A 21,281-nucleotide genomic window follows, 5' to 3' on the forward strand; every position below is an offset into this window, starting at 1 on the left:
GAACTTATAACAAAGGCTACACTGCGTCTCGTGACATAAACAGTTCATTGCCTTTAAAAGGTCCCTTTCTTGAATTGTTTTGCTTGTGTATGGTCTTTGTTAAAATCCTACACAGCTATCAAGATACTAATATCTAAGAAATACATCGGAAAGAGGAACCTCAAATATATGAAATCATAAATAATCAAAAATTTTCAATACGAGATGTTTTGCTTAAGCAATTACTTAACAGTATCATTATTGGTCGCTTAGCATGAAGATTTCCGAACAACCCCTTCAACACAAAAGAAAATTCTCCTTACGCTCCTGAGCATACACCATAATACATAGGTTAGCTATTTCGCACTAATTTTCAGGTAATTCGCAATACACATGCCAGAGTCAAAGTTTAAAATATTGTAGGGTTTTCATACCCGCACTTCATTTATGAAGAATCGGCATGACATTAAGCTGGCTGAGGCCAATACGAAAGCAAACCGGGTGTGGTGAGTGTTCACTCAACGATAACGAGGCTAACCAACTAAATACCTGGATGCAGATAGTGTCTTTCGATTTAGTTCAGCTCCCCTTCAATATGTCCTGAAAGTTTCAATTGTCACCCTGAGCCGTTCATGAGGTATTGTAGGTACGCCCTTTTGACAACCATCATGAAAGTAATGCCTTTTGGTTTATTTCGACACCCCCTAAAAGTTTCGATTTAATACCGTTAGCCTTTTCGGATACCCAGCATCAAATATACCCCTCCTCTTTCCTAGCGCAAACTACATGTAAAAAATTAGTAACTTGAATAAGCTGCAGCCCTGGCCCCAGTGGCTGGGGGGGAGTCATGTAATCCCTGGAAGCAGTTATTGAACCAATCGGAAAAGGAAGCTTGTCGCCCTCCATTCACATCTGACTCTTAAAAATGGCACTATAACTTTCAATTTCCAATCGAATAAGCCAGATCCAGAGCTTTCACGACAACCCCTTCCATAGCAAGTGACTTTTGCAAAAAAATAAAAAGGGATGTGTAGAGATCATATACTCAGGCAGTGCAATTGCGCAGTCTATAAGATTCTTAGTATTTTAGCAGCATTGCGGTTAGGTAGTTATGGAGTCACGAATGTGATTTTTTAAAAGAATTATTAAAACAAAACACTAGAACTCCGAAGTATTAATGCCAAAATAGATAACGCTAAAAATAATAACGATTTAGAAAGAAAGAAAGGAATAGTAGGGATCATAAATGGTTAGACCTATTTGACATTTTTGAAGATAAGGCGAACTAGAGGCCTGATGCGATCTTATATCTTATGTGAAAATTAATGGAGTTTTAAGAGCATTCTGGACTTTTTAGCAGCCCAGACTGTGTGCCTTGCCAGTTGCATGTGTGACCCTCTTCCTCATATGCGACAGCCTAACTCCGAAGCCACATCTCCGCCACAGTCCTGAGGAAATTATTAGTAAAGTAAATCTGACAAAAAAAGAAGGCTGTTTAATTTTCACTCTTAAAACGAATAATATAAAAACAAAGATAAGCAAAACGGTGCATCAAAATTGTATATCAGTGCTTAATAAGCGATCACTGCATAACTTCGTTTATCTTCTCTTCAATCCACTGAAAGAAATATATAAGCTTAAGATATATTAATCTAGATTAGAATAGAGTAAGCTTAACTGAAAAAATTATTCATGATAGTTTTAGACAAAACTTTACCGATGAGGTGCCGAAAGACACTAGGGGGGGGGGGGAGGGCGGATAAAGTATAGCAAGTCTTCATGCAAAATGTGTTAGCTACAATGCCTCAGATGCGATAGACGAAATCCGAAGCCACATCCATTTAGTATATTAAATAAAAAAAACAAGTTTTTTTAACTGAAAGTAAGGAGCGACATTAAAACTTAAAACGAACACAAATTATTCCGCATACGAAAGGGGCTTTCCCCTCCTCAACGCCTCGCTCTTTACGCTAAAGTTTGACTCTGTCTCACAACTTTAATTCTTAAAACAATAAAAACTTTAGCGTAAAGAGCAAGGCGTTGAGGAGGGGAAAGCCCTTTCGTATACGGAATAATTTCTGTTCGTTTTAAGTTTTAATGTCGCTCCTTACTTTCAGTTATAAAAACTTTTTTTTATTTAATTTTTGAACGTTTTTGAATAAATGCAAGTTTTGATCTTGGCTCACAGTACATGAATAATTAAAACAAAATTTTCATATTAATTTACTTTTATTTGGTTAAATGGCTTTCTCGAAACTTCTCGTTTCATTTTATTTACGAACGTTTTTATTAGTAATAAATATGCGTAACATACGAATTAACTTACGTAACGAACTTCTATATTCATATATTTTTAATACGTATATTAGGGGGTTCGCCCCCTAGTCAATACCTTGCTCTTTAAGCGAAAGTTCAAATTTTGATCCAATTCTTTAAAAATGACCGCTTAATCACAAAGGCCGTTAATTAGAATAAATAGCTCTTATGAAAGTACTAAAAAAAACTCTGGCTTAAAGAGTGATTTATTGACTAGGGGGTGAACCCAATCATATATGCAATATTTTTTGTTTGTTTAAAGTTTTGATGTTGCTGCTGTTGCAGTTGAAAAACTTGTTTTTTTATATTTAATTTCTGATCTTTTTTTAAACAATGCTGGGAAGTCCGGCGTCCCCTTCATAGCAATGTCCCTTCCCCCATGAAAAATTCCTTCATGGAAATATCCTCCTACATAACCCCCCACCCCAGGCACGTACGCAGGATTTTTTTTCGGGGGGGGGGGCCAATTTGTGTCGGGGGGGCGGGAAGCAAATCGTTCAAACCCATTATTCTGTGAGAAAAATAAGAAAATTATGGGAAAATGAAAAAATCGTGAGATTTCGGGGGGGGAGGCCCGGAGGCCCCCCTCCCTTCGTACGTCCCTGCCCGACCCCCCCCCCTCACTACCAGGAAAAATATCCCCTGAAAACGTCTGTACTGTATACTTCCCAATAACCAATACTATATGTTAACATTGGGTAAAGTTCATAACTTTCAGCCCTCCTCCCGGGAACTTCGGGGGATTAAGTCATCCTAAAAGACATACTTACAATATTTTCGAACATGCTGAACAAAATGGCTATCTACGAATTTTGATCAGGTGACCTTGGGAAAACAATGAGTGTGAGAGAGGGCCTAGTTGCCCTCCATTTTTTTTGGTCACTTAAAAAGGGCACTAGAACTTTTAATTTCCATTCCAATGAGCTCTCCCAAGATATTCTAGGACCACTGGGTCGATACGATCACCCCTGGGGAAAAAAAAAACAAATAAACACGCACCCGTGATCTTTCTTCTGGCAAAAAATGCAAAATTCCACATTTTTGTAGATATGATCTTGAAACCTCCACAGTAGTGTTCTTTGATACGCGGAATATGATGGTGTGATTTTCATTAAGGTGCTATAATTTTTAGGGGGTCTTTCCCCCTTTTTTCAAAAATCAGCCAAGTTTTCTCAGGCGCCTAACTTCTGATTAGAAGGATTAAACTTGATGAAACTTATATATTTGAAATCAGCATTATTATCCATTTTTTGATGTATCTATTTGTATCAAAATAACCGTTTTCTAGAGTTTCGGTTACCATTGAGCCGGGTCCCAATAACCAATACTAGATGTTAACATTGGGTAAAGTTCATAACTTTCAGCCCTCCTCCTGGGGGCTTCGAGGGATTAAGCCATCCTGAGAGACATAGTTATAAGATTTTCGACAATGTTAAACAAAATGGCTATATCGAAATTTTGATCGGGTGACTTTTGAGAAAAAAACGAGCGTGAGAGGGGGCCTAGTTGCCCTCCATTTTTTTTGGTCACTTAAAAAAGGGACTAGAACTTTAAACTTCCGTTCGATTGAGCCCTCCCACGGTATTCTAGGACCACTGGGTCGATACGATCACTCCTGGGAAAAACAAAAAACAATAAATAAATGCGCATCTGTGATCTTTCTTCTGGCAAAAAATGCAAAATTCAACATTTTTGTAGATAGGTGCTTGAAACCTATACAGTAGGACTCTCTAATACGCTGAATAGTATGGTGCGATTTTCATTAAGGTTCTATAACTTTTAAGGGGTCTTTCCCCCTTTTTTCGAAAATCAGCCAAATTTTCTCAGGCGCTTAACTTTTGATAGGTAAGATTAAACTTGATGAAACTTATATATTTGAAATCAGAATTAAAATCTGATTCCTTTGATGTATCTATTGGTATCAAAATCCCGTTTTTTAGAGTTTCGGTTACTATTGAGCCGGGTCGCTCCTTACTTACAGTTCGTCACCACGAACTGTTTGATTAAGAAGTAATAATTGATTTCTAACTTGACACTGTCCAAAAATTTTACCCCCCCCCCTAATGTGCAAATATGTAACCCAAATTATATTTTTCCCATCTATTCTATCACCCGCCACTTGTCTTTGAGGCTATGAAACAGGTTTTTTCAGATCTAACCTAACCGTAATTCTTGAGTGTGTTTCGTTTCATTAACAAGTACCACTTTTTACAAGCGAACTTTTATGATTATTATTCTTAATTTATTCAATGATTCATTGAATAAATCATTTCATTATGCATAGCAAATCTTTGTAGCCTATCTACATATATATATATATATATATATATATATATATATATATATATATATATATATATATATATATATATATATATATATATATATATATATATATATATATATAATATATATATATATATATATATATATATATATATATATATATATATATATATATATATATATATATATATATATATATATATATATATATATGTATTTTTATAACAAATCAAATAGCATAGCTTTATAATTCGTTCAATTGGTCCAAATCAAGAACGCAGCTTAAATAGTTGGAAGTTATCCTCATGATACGCGAAACCAATATCCTTAAAACTATTTGTGTCCAATGACCAGCAAGGGGGAGGAGGGCAAGAGAAATACCGGACGTTCTAAATTAGGCTGAGATTATATTACGAGAAGCTATGGAAAATCGTTGACAATTCTAACACCAAGGCCATACCCAGGGGGGGTTAGTTGGTTTGACCCCTCCTCCCCCGAAATGTTTGTCTGACTCGTAAAAACATAAAAAAACGGACATAAAAATTTTGTATGCGTTTTTTGAGGTTTATTGTGTTCCCTCCCCAAAACAAAAAAAATTGAGCAAAACCCCCTCCGAAAAAAAAAATCCTGGGTACGGCCTTGTCTAACACCGACTAGCGTATGTCGATTCTCTGCATTTTTTTCAGTGCATAAAGAAGAAAACCAATTTAATTGATTTGTCTTGTAAAATAAATGTAGTAATAAGTGTCTCATCTCAGTGGCTCAGGCCCCACAATGAGTTCAATCAAAAAGGCCACCCATACGTGTGCTTCATTGGATCCTAAATACTAACTGATCAATGATTTTAGAACATATGCATATGACACATGTAACTGCAGAGGTACATTTCTGACATGCAGAGGTCAGAAATGATTTCGTCAATCCCCACATGTAACTTCTCTAAGCAACGAACTCCACGTCTTCAGCATCGATACATTGCTATTACTGGTCTGAACTTCCAGCTTCTGTTAATAACTACAGAACTCCTGAATTCAATCATACAGATCACAAATGCAGGATGATATGACGGCAAGAGGAACTGCCAGCAAGGATTTTTCCGTCTAAATCTAAGAGGTAATTATATCCCTCTCCCCCGATTGGCACCACTCCAAAAAGACGTATGGATATCAATTAGGATAGTGTCAACACTGTTCCAAAGTTTTTGGATTAACTAAATCAAACAAATTACGGGACGTAAAGCCTGGGGACCGATTCTTAACGGTAATTTTTAACTGTAAACAATTTTCATTAATCAATCACTGAAACTCTTTGCATGGTTACTTTTATTTGGAGCTACATAATGAATAAAAATATTATTGGAAATAATTAAGTAAAAAAATAGAGATTTGTTTTAGGGGATAGGTCTACCGGCAGCATAATTTCCATTATCTGGATATAAGACTCGCCAAGTAACAAAATATTCCGTTACAAATCAGGGGCAGATCCAGGATTTTTTTAGGGGGGGGGGCAAAATAGGTAGATCCGAATTTATTTTTTTAGTTGGGGCGCAAGATAGGTTGATCCGATAAACTTGTGTTAGGAGCAAGTTTAATTAACGCAAACTTGGGTTAATTAAGTAGATTACACTACTGTAGACTACGCTAGGGGGGGCACCCCCTGGCTCCGCCACTGTTACAAATTCAAATTAATTTTGCATTTGATATTATTCAAAGATTAAGTAGGTAAATATAGAAGAATTAACACCCTGCCTTTATGGTAGAACTGGTCAAATTTTTCTTCGTCTTAAGTTTAAACAAATCAATGTTATTTATTTTTTGTCAAAGATTTTTTTTAACATTTGACATCATTCCTAATTTAGCTCCTGAATATCCATTTTGAATAAATAGGGAATTGTCACCAAAATAATGCAAAATCAAAAAGCACACGACCTTTGAAATAAGACAAACTAGAAACAAAACAGTTATCTGGCAAGTAACTTTATAGCTAGTATTTAATAGCTACAGTTATTTTTTTTACAAGACCGCCACATTCCATTGTCTTGTGTAATTAACTCAATTTTTGCATTGTATGTAAGGCTCGGGTCCTTGGATTGGTATATAACGGGTGAGGCGGCATCTTTTCATTTTCACAGTGCTTCCAGTGGCAATTAAAAAAAGAAATATGTTTAAAAGAAAATTAAAATTTGGACGATAATGATTATGTTACAAATTATCTAAAAATGGTTATTTTTATTAAACTCTCTGCATATTTTGAAATTCGCCCAACTATATCGATTGCAATGACCGGAAAAAAGAAAGAGAGAGAGAGAGAGAGAGAGAGAGAGAGAGAGAGAGTGAGAGAGAGAGAGAGAGAGAGAGAGAGAGTGACAGAGAGACATAGAGAGAGAGAGTAACAGAGATAGAGAGAGAGAGAAAGACAGATGGAGAGTAATACAGACAGATAGAGACAGAGAGATAGAGAGAGAGAGAGAGAGAGAGAGAGAGAGAGAGAGAGAGAGAGAGAGAGCAGAGAGAGAGAGAGAGAGAGCAGAGAGAGAGAGAGAGAGAGAGAGAGAGAGAGAGAGAGAGAGAGAGAGAGAGAGAGAGAGAGAGAGAGAGAGAGAGAGAGAGAGAGCAGAGAGAGAGAGAGAGAGAGAGAGAGAGAGAGAGAGAGAGAGAGAGAGAGAGAGAGAGAGAGAGAGAGAGAGAGAGAGAGAGAGAGAGAGAGAGAGAGAGAGAGAGAGAGAGAGAGAGAGAGAGAGAGATGGGAGAGAGTGAGATGGAGAGTCAAACTTACAATAGACATCTGTTCATTTCCAAAAAAAAACTCTTCTTGAGACCGGTCGTCAAAGTTCAAAACCAGTTGGACTCCTATAGCAGTAACTTTCTTGAGATTGCTCACATCTTTGATCCAAAGAATCTAAACAATAAAGAGAAAACACCTAACAGCAATAACTAATAGTATCATACACAGGTACACGTAACCCCAAATTAACCCCATATATATATATATATATATATATATATATATATATATATATATATATATATATATATATATATTGGCTTTGACACTGGAAATGTGCAATTTGGGCTTAAATATCTGAACATCTTTACGTATTTTCGAAGAAATTCCACTACGTTCCGTAGACAAGGGGGTAAACGTGGTAAAGCCTTCGTGTCCCCTTTTGTGGTCGTTGTGTAGAGCTACAGAAAAGATATATTTTTTGCTTAAATGGCTTCCAATTACAACTATTCATGCCTCGCTTTTGGAAACGATTGAAAATGAAGCACTTAATTCACTGCACTTGAAATGGGCACATGAAAAAAAATAAATCCTTGTTCAAACAAATGGAAATTACTATCAAAGACAACAATTCTTTCATTTACAGTAGCTCCCCCCCCTAAAATAAAATACTGATATAAAACCTTTCCTCGCTTTCAGAAATAGTTGAAAAGTGAGGCAACTGATACCCATATATTGTAAAGGCTCGAGAAAAAAAAACCTGTTCAAACAAGTGGCAATTGCTAACAGTGAAAATACCTTTTTTAATTTATGACCTTCCGCAACGTCTTGTAACATAAAATCTTTGGAATTACCACAAATAAATTCATCGTTATCGTTACCAAGATGTAAAATATGTTGAATAGAAAAAAAACAAAAAAAGACAGTATCGACTAACTAATGTCAGATTTCCAGATTTTTTTTAATTTAGAAAAAAAAACCATAAGCTTAGCATTTTAAATTAATTTTTCTATAAAAATAACTAACGATTAAGGAACTTACCTGTTTATTTTTTAGGTACAAAATCCTGAAAGTGGTAATCATTAGCATATTGTTTTGACCGTCAATTGCATGTCCCTTGTAATCTTCGTTTTCAACTGAACCCACAATCTATAAAAAAAGAAAAACTATTCATCAAAGCAATTCTAGAAAATAAGAGCTCAGAAAATTTTCAGGCTTTCGCTATGCAGAGGATGTAAGTGCCTTGAAATATCCCGTATAACTCAAAAGCGAGTGCTAATAGCCGGAACCAGCTCTGCTAGCTCAGACCTATTCTCTACCATATAACCAATTTCAAGACTATTTTTGAACTACTACTACTAATAACAACTCACCGCAGCATCAAGTCGACTGAGGCAAACACAGCTACACACGCTCCTCCTCCGTCCCAATCTATTCAAAGCCTCCCTCTTAACACCCTCCCAGGAATTTCCCATTTCCTTTAAATCTTTCTTCATAACGTCCTCTCACCCCAGACGGGGACGACCAGCTTTCCGTTTATCCCTAGATGGTTGGCCGAAAGGAGCAATATTTGGCAATATGTTATCTTTCATCCGCACAACGTGCCCTAGCCACCTCAACCTTTCCTTCATTATAGCCCTAGAAAGCGGTATTAAACCACACTTTTCGTATAGCCTATTGTTTGAAATATGGTCAGTCAGCCAGGTATCCATAACCATCCTTAAGCATTTTCTCTGGAAAACATCTAGCAAATCTACATCCGCTTTTCGGAGCATCCATGCTTCAGAGCCTTATTTGACCGCTGTCATCACTGTAGCTTATAATATTTTAATATTGGTTTTCAGACTTATCTTCCTCTTCTTCCCAACTTTTTTTAACTGTGAAAAAACACCCTGAGCCTTGGCTATTCTATATTTAACATCTTCACTGCTCCCACCATCTTTACTAATAATACTACCAAGGTAAGTGAAGCTGCCCACCTGATCAATCTTTTCATTACCAATCTTTTCATCTTTTCATCTTCACTTATTCCTAGACTTAGTGACTTAGTCTTCCTAACATTAATTTTCAAACCAATTCTAGCACCCTGAACTCGCAAAACCTCTAAAAATTCATTCATTTTGCTAAAATTTTCATCTCGGATGCTTAAATCATCAGCATATTCTAAGTCCAGGAGACTTTTTCCTCCCCATTTGATTCCGTTGTCTCCCATTGCCTTTCCTGTGCTGCTTAAAACAAAGTCCATCAAAATAATCCATATAAAGGGGGATAGAACACAACCCTGCTTAACTCCTGATTTAATACAAAACCAGCTGCTAACCACATTGCCTACCTTAACAGAAGCAATGTTATACTCGTACAGAGCACTGATCACTTTAATCTATTTGTCTGGTATACCATACAAGGACCTTTGCTAAAGCTCTTCTTTCAACAGAATCGAAGGCTTGCTCATAATGTAAAAAACTGAGAACCAAAGACGTTCGCCAAGTCAGGTATTTCTCAATTATTAACCTAAGAGTAAAAAATCACTTGACACATCCTCTGATTTTTCCAAAACCACACTGCTCTTCTCTTAAAACCTTGTTAACTGCATTTTTTAGTCTAAGAAGAATCATATTACTGAGTATCTTGCTACCTACAGAGATCAAACTAATTCCTTTATAATTCCCATATTAACTTTTATCACCTTTCTTATAAAGTGACTTAATTAAGGTTTTCCTAAAATCATTAGGTACTTCCCCTTTTTCAAAAGTCATATTCATAATCTTCAGTAACTTATTTCTAACCTCAGAGCCACCATATTTAAGAAACTCATTTACCACCCTATCAGCATCTGGAGCCTTATTATTCTTTAATCCTTTTAGTACTTTTGCTAATTCCTCCTCACAAAACAAATCTTCCTTCACATCCAAGGTATCACAAACTCTTTCATCTTCCTCTATATTTTTTCCTGCAACTCTATCTCGGTTTAGCAAATTCTCAAAATGTTCGGCCCATCTCACTTTATTTTTTTCCTTATCGCTAATTGTGACCCCATTCCTATCTTTAACTGGGCCAAGTCCGGATTGACTACTCCCTCTCAATTTGTTAACATACCAGTACAATATTTTACTGTTAGGCCGTCTAGCTGCATCTTCCAGATCCTCGGCAATTTTATCCATGGCCTCCAATTCACACTTTCTTAGTTCAGATTTTAGTGTTTTCTCCACTTTCTGTACATTCCTTTAGTTTTCATACGATCTATCACTCAGATAATTCTTTTACAAGTCCTTTCTCCTTTCTATTACACATAAAGATTTTTTACTAATATTCTTAGCTGCAGTTCTTGATTTCTTCCCTAATACACCTTCAGTAACTTCACAAATTATTTTTCTAAAATCATTCGAACCATCTTCCACATTATCAAATTTTAAACTCTCAAGTTTAGTATTCAACTGTTCCTGGAAAGTTTCTCTTAAATTCTCATCCTGAAGTCTACCAACATCATAACTTCCCGGGAGGTGGTTACCCTTCCGATATTTCAGCTTTAGATTAACCCTTGAAACTACTAGATGGTGATCTTTACTTTTAACATCAATAACAGCACTCCTATATACCCTTGTATCTTGTATTGATCCTGCCAGTCTTCAGTTTACTATAACATAATCAATAAGGTTTGCTGTCTTACCGTCAGGTGAATACCATGTTAACTTATGAGCCATCTTATGACCAAACATCGTATTGGTTATAACTAGATTGTTATACCTACAAAATTGCAAAAGTCTGTATCCATTACTCTTTTCTTTTCATACACCAAATTTACCTAGGCTGGGATACCATCTATCCCTTTTTATACCAACATGGGCGTTAAAATCTCCCAGTAATAACAACATATTTCAACCTGGGACCCTGTCTATTTGCTCCTATAACTGTAATTAAAATTCAACTGAGTCACTAGTATCTCCGTCAGTCGGTTCAATAGGAGCATATACTACTATAACTGATACCCTGAACTTTCTAGTCATAAAATGAGCAATTAATATTATATTATTATAACCTTCCCAGCCTAAACAAGAGTTAGCAGCTTCCTTATTTATCACGAGCCCTGCTCCCTGTCTATGTACCCCATCCTTCCTGCCTGAGTATACAAATTCTATATCACATAATTTCATGCTTCTTACCCTTGGGATATGAGTTTCTGAAATTCCTAATAGATCCAGTTCAAATCGTCTGAGTTCGTCAGTCAAAATGTAGATACAATGGTCATTTTTTAACGTCGTAACAATCCAAGTTCCAATTTTCATGTTCTTTAAATCATGGACATTATTTTCGCCTCAGGAAAAGCAATGATCCTGCATACCAGTGCAGGACGGGCGTCACATATCTTCTCAAGTCTACAACGAAGTGCTTATGCCGGCTTAGAACAGGACAGCGAGAAGTCCATGGGACCTCCAGTATGAATGAAGGCTTTGAGCAATCCTGGGCCCATCTTAGTCACAACATGGTTTTCAGCACTTGGTGATGCTCTTCTATCAACAAGAGTCGAAATCCTGCACAGACAGTCTCAAGCCTATTACCTCCGACTATATTCATGCCTACAAATATTATGCTACTATGGGGAGGCAATCCATAATAGATAAATTAGCTAGGAAGATGTTTTTCAGTCCAAAGACACCCAACAAAACATACTAAGTCCAGAAAAATTGTCTATTAGTCAGAATCCCGTGCGAATGCTGTTTCGTTTACTAGACTATAATTCCCTCGAGGGGCTCCACTCCTCAAGTGGGAATATAATTGACCGCAAGGTCTCCAGTCTTGCAGGAACCCCGAACAGGTCGAGGCAGCCCTTTTCAGAGGTCGTTGTCTATAGATCTGGATCTTACGCCCTGCCGCAGTCGTCCTCCAATAGAGGATCCTCCTACGACGGTGTTCTACATCACCATGTAATTTAATTGCAACTCATGGGACATCTGGACAAATCGGTGGGCCCTTTTGAGGGTACACTCCAGGGGTCATCTTCTTTCTTCGTCTGCTTTTATGAACCCAGGTAAGGTTACCCCGGTTTATGTAACGGACCCCCAGGGAAAAGGCCTCCCTTTGGCGCGTTCCTCCTCTGGTGGTATCCCTCATATCCATAAGATGTTCCCCTGTTACCACCTGGAGACAGTCTGAATGACCTGAGGGAGGCCAGATGCTACTGGTGGGGTTGTTAACCCCAATAGCCATTTATCTACAGAAGCCATTTTTTTTATTTTTTAGGAACAAATACACCACAGTATGTCTTAACTGAGTCTTACTGAGGTGAAATAATCAGTAGCTTTCATATTTATGTCTGGTTTTTATTCATTATTTCTAAAGAATGGTGTTATTTTTAGCTTTTCTGTATCCTTTTAGCTAGGCAATTGGATTCCCTGTAGTTACAAATTTTAATTTATAAATTCATATGTGTCCCATATGTGCTATAAATGGATTGAGGCTCAGAAAAAAACGAAGAAAAGGAACGAAGAATGTAAATGCATAGTATACGTATAAAAAAACAAAGGAATTTGGACATACATATAAAATACTTGCTACAGGGACAGGCCCGGAGGAAGGGAGGGGAGGGGGGCTCGCTGCCAACCTACCTTCCAGAATCCTAATTTTCTTACATTTCTAGGCACTTCTTATTCAAATTATCAAATGAATTTTTTTTATTGCTCCACTCCCCGATTTTGTTTTTATTGGTCACATCCCCCCCATAAATTTATAGGTGCGTATATAGCTTATTATGTCTAAAAGTTACTCAATAGTTAAAACAGAAACACACTCATCAGCAAGGGCGTAATTAGGATACTTTCTTTCGTGGTACCCAACCTGCAAAATACTTGATTTTCAATTCAAACCGTTTTCCTACCTAGTTTTTTAAATGACGTCGACAAAAATAGTGCTGAATTTTGAGATTTGAAACTGCCGTCGACAATTCAGGGTATATTCCAATTCAGGGTATATATTTGCACATTAAAGGGTTGGGGGGGGGGGGGAGGGGGGGGTAAAGTTCATAGTAAATTTGAAGTGGGTCATATAATTTAGCTAGGATGAAAGTGAAATCATCATTTGATCTTTTCACTTTCACCGAGTTCGGTGATTTTGAATTAAAATCAAGTATTTTGCAGTAGGCATCAAGACAAGGCTAATTATAGAAAAAGCCAAGACAGATAGTTCGAGTAATTGAAAGGCAAATCTGGGATAAGCCCTTTTTAGGATTATATAAAAATGATTTCATTTCATTTGTTGATAGATAAGTCTATCTATCATCCATCCATAGGTCAATCCCAGGGCAGAACTAAGGCAGAACAATCCCAGGGAATGCTCTTTCATACTAAGGTTCACACTAGGCCTAAGGTGCTCTTTCACTCTTTCATAATTCATATAAAATACATTCGGGGCCCCTATAAGGGCTCAAGAAGCAATTTACACCAGAAGCGACTATTAAATAATGAAAGAGCATAAAAAAGGCATCAAATGATGTTTTCACTTTAATCCCAGCCAAATTATAGGGCCACCCAGAAATTTAGCGTTCATTTTTATGGATTTGTTGGCCTCTTTGACAATTCATCCCCAGCCCCTCTCTAAAGGTCTCATATAATCCTAGGCTATAAAAAAAAATTATTCTTCGGTAATTCGGTAATTCGGGTAATTGACGTAAGAAGGTCATTTCAATTAATTCAGTTTGAGTGAAAAAAAAAATTGGTGTTCTTTCAAATCCCCACTCTCGAATGGAGAACAAAAGCCCAAATGTTCTTAATATTAAACAAGATCTAGCTATAGTAGCAAGATGGAGTATGTCGTAATCTGGGGTCCATTATTTTTGCAAAGGGGAGGGCGGGGGTTCAGGCTGGATATGCTACAGACTTTTTATTTATAAAACCAAAATTTCAATTGGCTAAATTTTGCAATCCTTAAGATTTTATTTGCGTTGAATGATCCAAGTTACCTGTTTTAGGCATCAGAATGTACATCCTTAAAAGAATGATTTTGAAGTTTTCCTATCCCAGTTGCGCTCAAATTATTATTCATCTTTTGTTCTTTTAAGTTGTAAGTTAATTTCTTTAACTTAAAAAAAATTGGCGGATAAAAAGTTAACAAAAAAAATTATGTATTTATCCACATTAGCAGATAAAAGATGAAACGGCAAAAAAAAAAAAAAAAAAAAAAAAAAAAAAAAAAAAAAACTGATACACTAAACTGATACACTAAGACAAGAAACTGATACACTAAGATTTTGGGATCATTGACGTAATTCTTTTTGTAATTCTCTTTCAGTTACTCTTCTCATTTTTGTCTTTTTTTTGGCTAGACACCTTGAAAAGAGATCCCTAAAAACCGTATTGCAAAAATACAAGATTCAAAGCAGGATCCTGAATAAATAAAAAAAAACGAAAAAGTTAACTTTTCTGGGTTTATTGCATAGAAAGTTTCAAACAGTATATGCTACAATATTCCGTTGTTTTTTATGAAAATTTCACAAAAAATATAATTACTCACTGTATCAGGTGATAATTTATAAGATTAATTTAAAATTAGATTACAAATAAGATAGTGATATACTTTATAATTTCAAAATCGACGTCTTGTCATATTTTCAATTTTTGGTTTCTTCAAGAGCTAATTATGAAAAATTGTTTATTATTTAATCAATTCACTACCTTAAAGTGGAATACCTTAACAACACAGTGAAAAAACTGAGGACTAAAAGTAGAATCTCATTAAATCACCACATCATACCAATAAAAAAAAAACAAAAAAAAAAAATCCATGCTGACCATGGTCTACTGATTTTCCGGCTTTCTGCCTTCGGCCGAGAGTACAATGCAATGCGTGATAAGACATCGTAACATAACCAAAAATAAAAAGTTCAGAGAATTCAAATACCGGTAGAATTTTCCAAAAACTAATTTGAGAATATTACATATTTTTTTTAATTACAATTTTAGGAGAGGAAGTGGAGGGGAAGCAATTTGAGAAGGATTATTAGCTTTTTCTCGACAAAAAAGAAGCCCGTAGCTAAAAAAAAGTTCGTAGACAAAACAAAAGATTATAACAGAAGTAACACTTCGGCGCAAAAAAAAAGAAAAAAAAAGTGAAGTTTGCTTCTATTCCAATGAGTACAGCATACCTTAAGAATTCCCGCTCCTTCGGCTTTCCATTGTATGTAAGGCTCGGGTCCTTGGATTGGTATATAACGGGTGAGGCGGCGTCTTTTCATTTTCACAGTGCTTCCAGTGGCACTTAAAAAACGAAATATGTTTAAAAGAAAATTAAAATTTGGACGACAATGATTATGTTACAATTTATCAAAAATGGTTATTTTTATTAAACAAAATGTAAATAAATTCAGAAAGTCGTTGTCATAACCTCCCCGCCCCAAAAAGAAATCAAGGTTTTCAAACAAATTAAAAGCCAAATTATTATTAAGAAAAATTAATTCATGGTAACAAAAACTCAGTAGTCTCACCAGGAGACAAATTTCTTTATAGGCGCTAAACAAATAAAAATAATAAAAATAAACATAAAAAAACACTCCGAATTCATTTTTCCGTAAAAGAAGAAAAATAAAACATACATCGAAATACTACAAAACTAAACACACGAAGAGAGAGAAAAAAAAGAAAAAAAAATATACATAAATAAGTAGGAATCAAACTCACGAAATAGTCGGAGCCGAAATATTCGGAGTGCGTTTTAATTAAGTGTTTATTTTGCTCTTATTTATTCACTGCTTTATTAAAATTAGAACTCGTTTCTTCTTGCTTAATTTTTCGTAAATGGAAAAGCAGTATGGTCTAAGAAATTATTTAAGCAGCAAAACCCCTTTCGATTACATCTTTTTTTATTTGGCCAAATTTTCCCAGACGCTGCCTTTAGGTTGGTTATTGACTGCTGTATTTATCAGGGTCGAACATATAGAAGAAAGAGCGTAACCAAACAAATTTCCCAGCAAATTCACCGAAGTGTAGCAAGGATGAGAAGTATTATACAGATCCTAAGCGGGCGCTTGATAACGGCTATTAAAAAAAATAAACTCACATTTAGAAGAGTTAATCAACATACCAACTGAACCCAGATGTGACTTAAGCCTCGAAAATTTTTCAATTAGGCTCGTAAGGCTATGGCTTATTAGAAGAAAGTCATGTTCTTCTAATAAGCTTCAACATTTGCAAATTTTGTTTTTGTAGACGGTTAAAAAAAAAAAAATTCGGCTGTTCTACTTGTCCTGGTCTGTAACTAAATTTGTCAAAGTTTTTTTTCTTGGCTCCTATCTGATCCGTAGACGAATTCGATCAGTAATTCGATCATTAGGCCCATCACTGGATTGTTTGCATTGGTTTAGTACTTCCCCTTACAAGATTCGATAATTTCAGCTGGCTCATATTCATTAGTTAGCTGTGTAGCTGATACTACTTAGCTGAAAAGGTTAATGGAGAATTGCAGACAAATGGATAAAATGGCAGAGAATTCAAAATGCAATATTACGAAAAAAAATCGAAAAAAAGTAAAATCTTGCATTTTGCAAAAAACTTCAAGCAATTGAGCTATTGATTTTTCAATTGCTTAATTGAATACATACAAAAGACCTTTAAATGATGTCTGTTTTCGTCCATATTTTGTAAAAAGAAACAAATAAGTCAATCGTACTGAGCTTGAGACTATCCAACCAGAAGTCCTAATTTCAGAATTACGCCGTGAAAGATCTGACAAAACCGTTGAAAGGACGGTTTTTAATAGTCAAAATTGATTGTAGGGCAACAAGCCCCCCGCCCCCGCCCATCAAGTCCCTAAACACATCTAACCAAAATTTTGAGATAGCCTTTTTGTTCAGCGTAGTTGAAAGGTCTGGAAAGTATGTCATTGAGGATAACCCTCCCCGTCAGAGCCCTCTGGACCAGGGTACTAAGTTATGCTTCGATGGCCTATCAGGTTTTTATGGACCGGGTGGTCGAATAAACTCCTAAGGGGCTCATTTGATTAGAAATCAAATGTTCTAGTTCCCTGTTTGAGAGTCAAAGTAATCTTAGATTTTCGTTAACATGCATGGCTAGATATTTTGAGGTTTCTGCTGGAAATTCTCTGTTAACTTAGGAGGAAAGAACAAGTTTATCCAGAAATTCAAAAGATTATTTGGTACTTGTCTGTTAAAGGGAACACACTCAAGAATTAAGCTGTGTAAGATCTGACAGAAACCTGTGTGTATCTATGAGATCGGTTACGATTTTCTTATTTTGATTGAGACAAACTAAGATGTATGTATATTTTTATTAAATATTTCATATATAGAGGTGGTTAGGGGTTAGGTATTTAAAACAATTCGTTCTGCGCGGCCTGTTTTCCATAATTCTCTGTCGCAGTTTCCATAATTTTGTTTCTAAAGTATTAAAATATCGTCATATTTTGGTATACTTCATTAGAATTAACCTAATTTCACTTATTGGGTGTGTTCTGTTTAACAGACAAGTACCGATGATTCTTCACTCGACTGACAAACAACTCGTCAAATCAAGCACTTTTTTGATTTAGTTTAAAAGAAAAACAATTTGAAAGCAAATTTACTCCGACTTGATGGGATTTTTTACCATATAACTATTATTTCATATCCCATTTAATCTGTTCTGTAAATTTTTCCACTCCCCTTTCATAGTTTCTTACGAATTGGAGTTACCGTCCCTTTATCTTACCCAAGTTGGTGTTCCACCTTCGGAAACAAGAAAAATAAAAATTTAGACTGTATTTTTGTCAGTCAATCGACCAGTTTGAAACGAATTTGAAAAGAAAGGCGAAGTAGAATTTTATCCATAGTTACATTTCTTCTGAGTGACGTACTCGTGGTTTTGGGAAATTAGCTTGGATGGTAGTTGTTCTGACATTTGCTTTGAAATGTCAAGGGCTGATAAGAAGCGTAATGTTTCTGTAACCAGACAAAACCGTATAACCGCCAGATGCTGTGAATGTGACGCTAAAATAAATAAAGACTATTTTAAAGGTCATGTTCGTCGTATTCACAACGATCTTGAAGAAGCACCGAAATATGTGATTGTGTGGTTGTTTAAATACCCGTTTGCGGGTTCAAAGAATCAAAAGAGATATGATATTATTAAGGTTACTATGGCGTTTGCCAGTGAAAGTAGATAATTTCGGAGACCACACTGCCTGTCCATGACGGTAAAATAAAAGTTCAAAATAGTGATAAAATCCCTTTTAATAGACAGTGTATAGAAATTCACAAAACTAAAGGACATTTCGGTCACATATACAGTGACCGAAATATCTTTTATTTCTGTGAATTTCTATACACTGTCTATTAAAAGGATTTTATCCCTATTTTGAACTTTTATTTTATCGCCAGTGAAAGTATTTCTATGGCGATAATTGACTCACCAATTCCTAAGGCCCTGCCCCTACCTAATGACGCCATAGTGAGCGGAGATGCAGGATTACAATCAATATTTTCAGACATCAAATCTCTTTTAATCGCAATATATATTGACCAGAATTTTGTTCTGGACGTCTTTAGAGATTAAACAAGCCGGTCACTCCCGCGCGTGAGGTGGAGAGGCGGCATCTCGACTCTTTTGACTTAATTGAAATGTAAAAGAGCATCAATATTACAGTGATTCCGCCATCTCCACCCATTTTTTGCCAGTCATCGTTCTTTTGATCTGTTCATCACTTGTTTGATCAGATCAATTTACTTCTCATTATTACATTCGTAAATATCAGGTAAAACATATTTGGGGCAATTATTTTATCAATCAATTTGTGGAATACTATTGTAAATTTTTTTTGTAAATAATTTTTTAATTTCTGCAAAAGCTACAATTAATGCAATCGCACATTCCCCAGCGTGGTGGTGGTGTTACTCCCCCCCCCCCAAAAAACATCCGTGGTCAATATGTTTTTTTATCAGTTTTTTTTATTTTCTTATTTTATTTGTTGAACGAGTTTGTATTGTCTCAGATATTTAAAAAAATGTTTAATTTATCCCTAATTATTATATTATAAATTTTAATTTTTATAGAAATTTTACAATTTTTTTAAATTTAATTCTTCTATTTTTTTTTTTATTTCCGTAAAACTAAGGGTTTTATTCGTTAAATTCACATAAGTTCACACCCCCCCCCCCCCCACTTCACTGAGGGTGGGGACGCCCATGGGTAAAATGGTACCCAGACAAGATTTATGAATCGTTTAAATTACTACACATTTAAGCTTGGATTTATCCCTTTTTTACATGTAAAAAACAATTTATTTCTTTTCTAATTACGTTTCTACAGTTTTCAAAGTGTCTGCAGCTAAATCCGCCACTGCTGCAATAGGTCGAGCCACAAGACCAGCCATACCTTTTCCAACTCCTTTGAAAAACCCTAGAGCACCTTCTTTTCTTGCACCGCTCACAGGTTGAGTCACAACTCCAGTTATACCACCTGATACACTTTCAAAAAAATTGCCAAAATTACCAGCCATAGCTGGCAAGCCTGTTTGTCCAGTGTTTCTTGATAATTTTTGCTCTCGTCTTTCCTGTTGACGACGGCGATCCAAGGTCATGGCAGTCGCACCACTGCCTGCAATACAAAAGTGTGAGAGTAACCCATATTTCCTATATATATAAAAAAAAAAAAAAAGAAAAAAAAAAAAAAAAAAAAAAAAGTAAAACCAGATATGAACAAAGATTAGCCAGTCCGCTCCTATAAAATTTTTTTAAGATTTATACAATTTTGCAACTTTTGAGTTTTTTTGTAATTTTCTAATATAATTCGTCTTTTTTTTGTGTCGCTTGAAGTTTGGACTCCACATAAAAATTTCTACCTATTTGGCTCTACAAAAACCAGTGTACCTAGTACATTTTTGGAGGAAGGGGGAAGGGATGGAGACGGAACTAATGATCTGAACTCAGTGCATTTTCAGTCCAGAATAATTTTCAAAGTAATTACTCGAAATTTTTCATGTTCCACAAAATATTATTGAGAGGAAAACCATCAAGAGGTACTCATTATTAAGTACTTTTTTTTAATTAGTTACTGCCGTTTAAAGGATGCAAGTTATCAAACATCTTCTCTTAAGACAAAAAAAAAGAAAAACAGAATAAGTAATGGAGATATTTCAATAAGCCCAATTTATAAAAAATTAATGTTAAAAGACTCAATATTTTCACCCATTCTAACTTAAGAGAACTTATGTGCATATCTATTGAAAACCGAAACTGTAGACCAGCTAAGGCTATTGCAAGGCAAAGGGTTGTTGTTCAGTCATCTTGGTAAATTCTTTTTCATTGATTCCTACCTGGTTTTTATTTAGTGTCTGTTCTGTCGTTGTCGGGTAAACTTCGAAAGGTTAGATTTTCGTGTTTTTTTTCTTTTTTGTTTAGCACTGAGGACGACTTGGCGGAGGTCCTTGTAGAAATATTTACTTGTTCTTCGTCTTTTACATGTTTTGACACTGGCTGACAAAACCCTCGTTTTCTCACCTTTTTTTATTTTATTTTTCATTTATTATTTTCTTTCCTCTCATAGTTTTATCTAAAAAAAAAATAGAAAAAACAAACAAGGACTAGTTTAAAGCCAGTGAGAACTAAAATATAAGATATATAAGGCCGAAATATAATGGCAAAAATAAGGCCGAAATACAATGTATATTTCGGCCCAAATTTCTATTCAGCCATCCATAGTGCAAAAGAAAACAATAAGTAAATTATAAAATGGAATAGAATCTATATAATCTATATTCTATATATACATGCTTATATTCTAAATATATCTTCTGTATATATACATTTTATATTTGTACAATTTATTTTAATAATACAGAATATAATACAAAGTAAAGAGACGAGCCTAAAAAGAAACAAATTGATACATTCTTTTAACATTGTTTTTTCTTACATGATGGCTTTCTAGTGGGGTTAGAACTTATGTTCATTTATTTTTTTGCTCCTTCCAGATCGAGGCACACCTCTTTCCAGATTG

General features: G+C 35.4%; 1 protein-coding gene across 1 annotated transcript in view; it reads right to left on the bottom strand.

Moving 5' to 3' along the window:
• Positions 1 to 1,459: 1,459 nt before the first annotated feature.
• Vps13 (vacuolar protein sorting 13C) overlaps positions 1,460 to 21,281 on the bottom strand; it is a 194,788-nt gene continuing 174,966 nt past the window's right edge. Inside the window, exons 33-37 of the mRNA XM_089096996.1 lie at positions 19,583 to 19,880; positions 15,440 to 15,551; positions 8,347 to 8,454; positions 7,357 to 7,479; positions 1,460 to 1,597 (exon numbers count right to left, since the gene is read on the bottom strand). Of these exons, the coding sequence (XP_088953122.1) occupies positions 1,562 to 1,597; positions 7,357 to 7,479; positions 8,347 to 8,454; positions 15,440 to 15,551; positions 19,583 to 19,880 (677 nt within the window). The 3' untranslated portion in view covers positions 1,460 to 1,561. The remainder of the gene's footprint in view (positions 1,598 to 7,356; positions 7,480 to 8,346; positions 8,455 to 15,439; positions 15,552 to 19,582; positions 19,881 to 21,281) is intronic.

This window comes from Artemia sp. Qi Xiang Cuo, chromosome 11, assembly GCF_049724085.1.
Source record: "Artemia sp. Qi Xiang Cuo chromosome 11, ASM4972408v1, whole genome shotgun sequence".
Taxonomy (NCBI): domain Eukaryota; kingdom Metazoa; phylum Arthropoda; class Branchiopoda; order Anostraca; family Artemiidae; genus Artemia; species Artemia sp. Qi Xiang Cuo.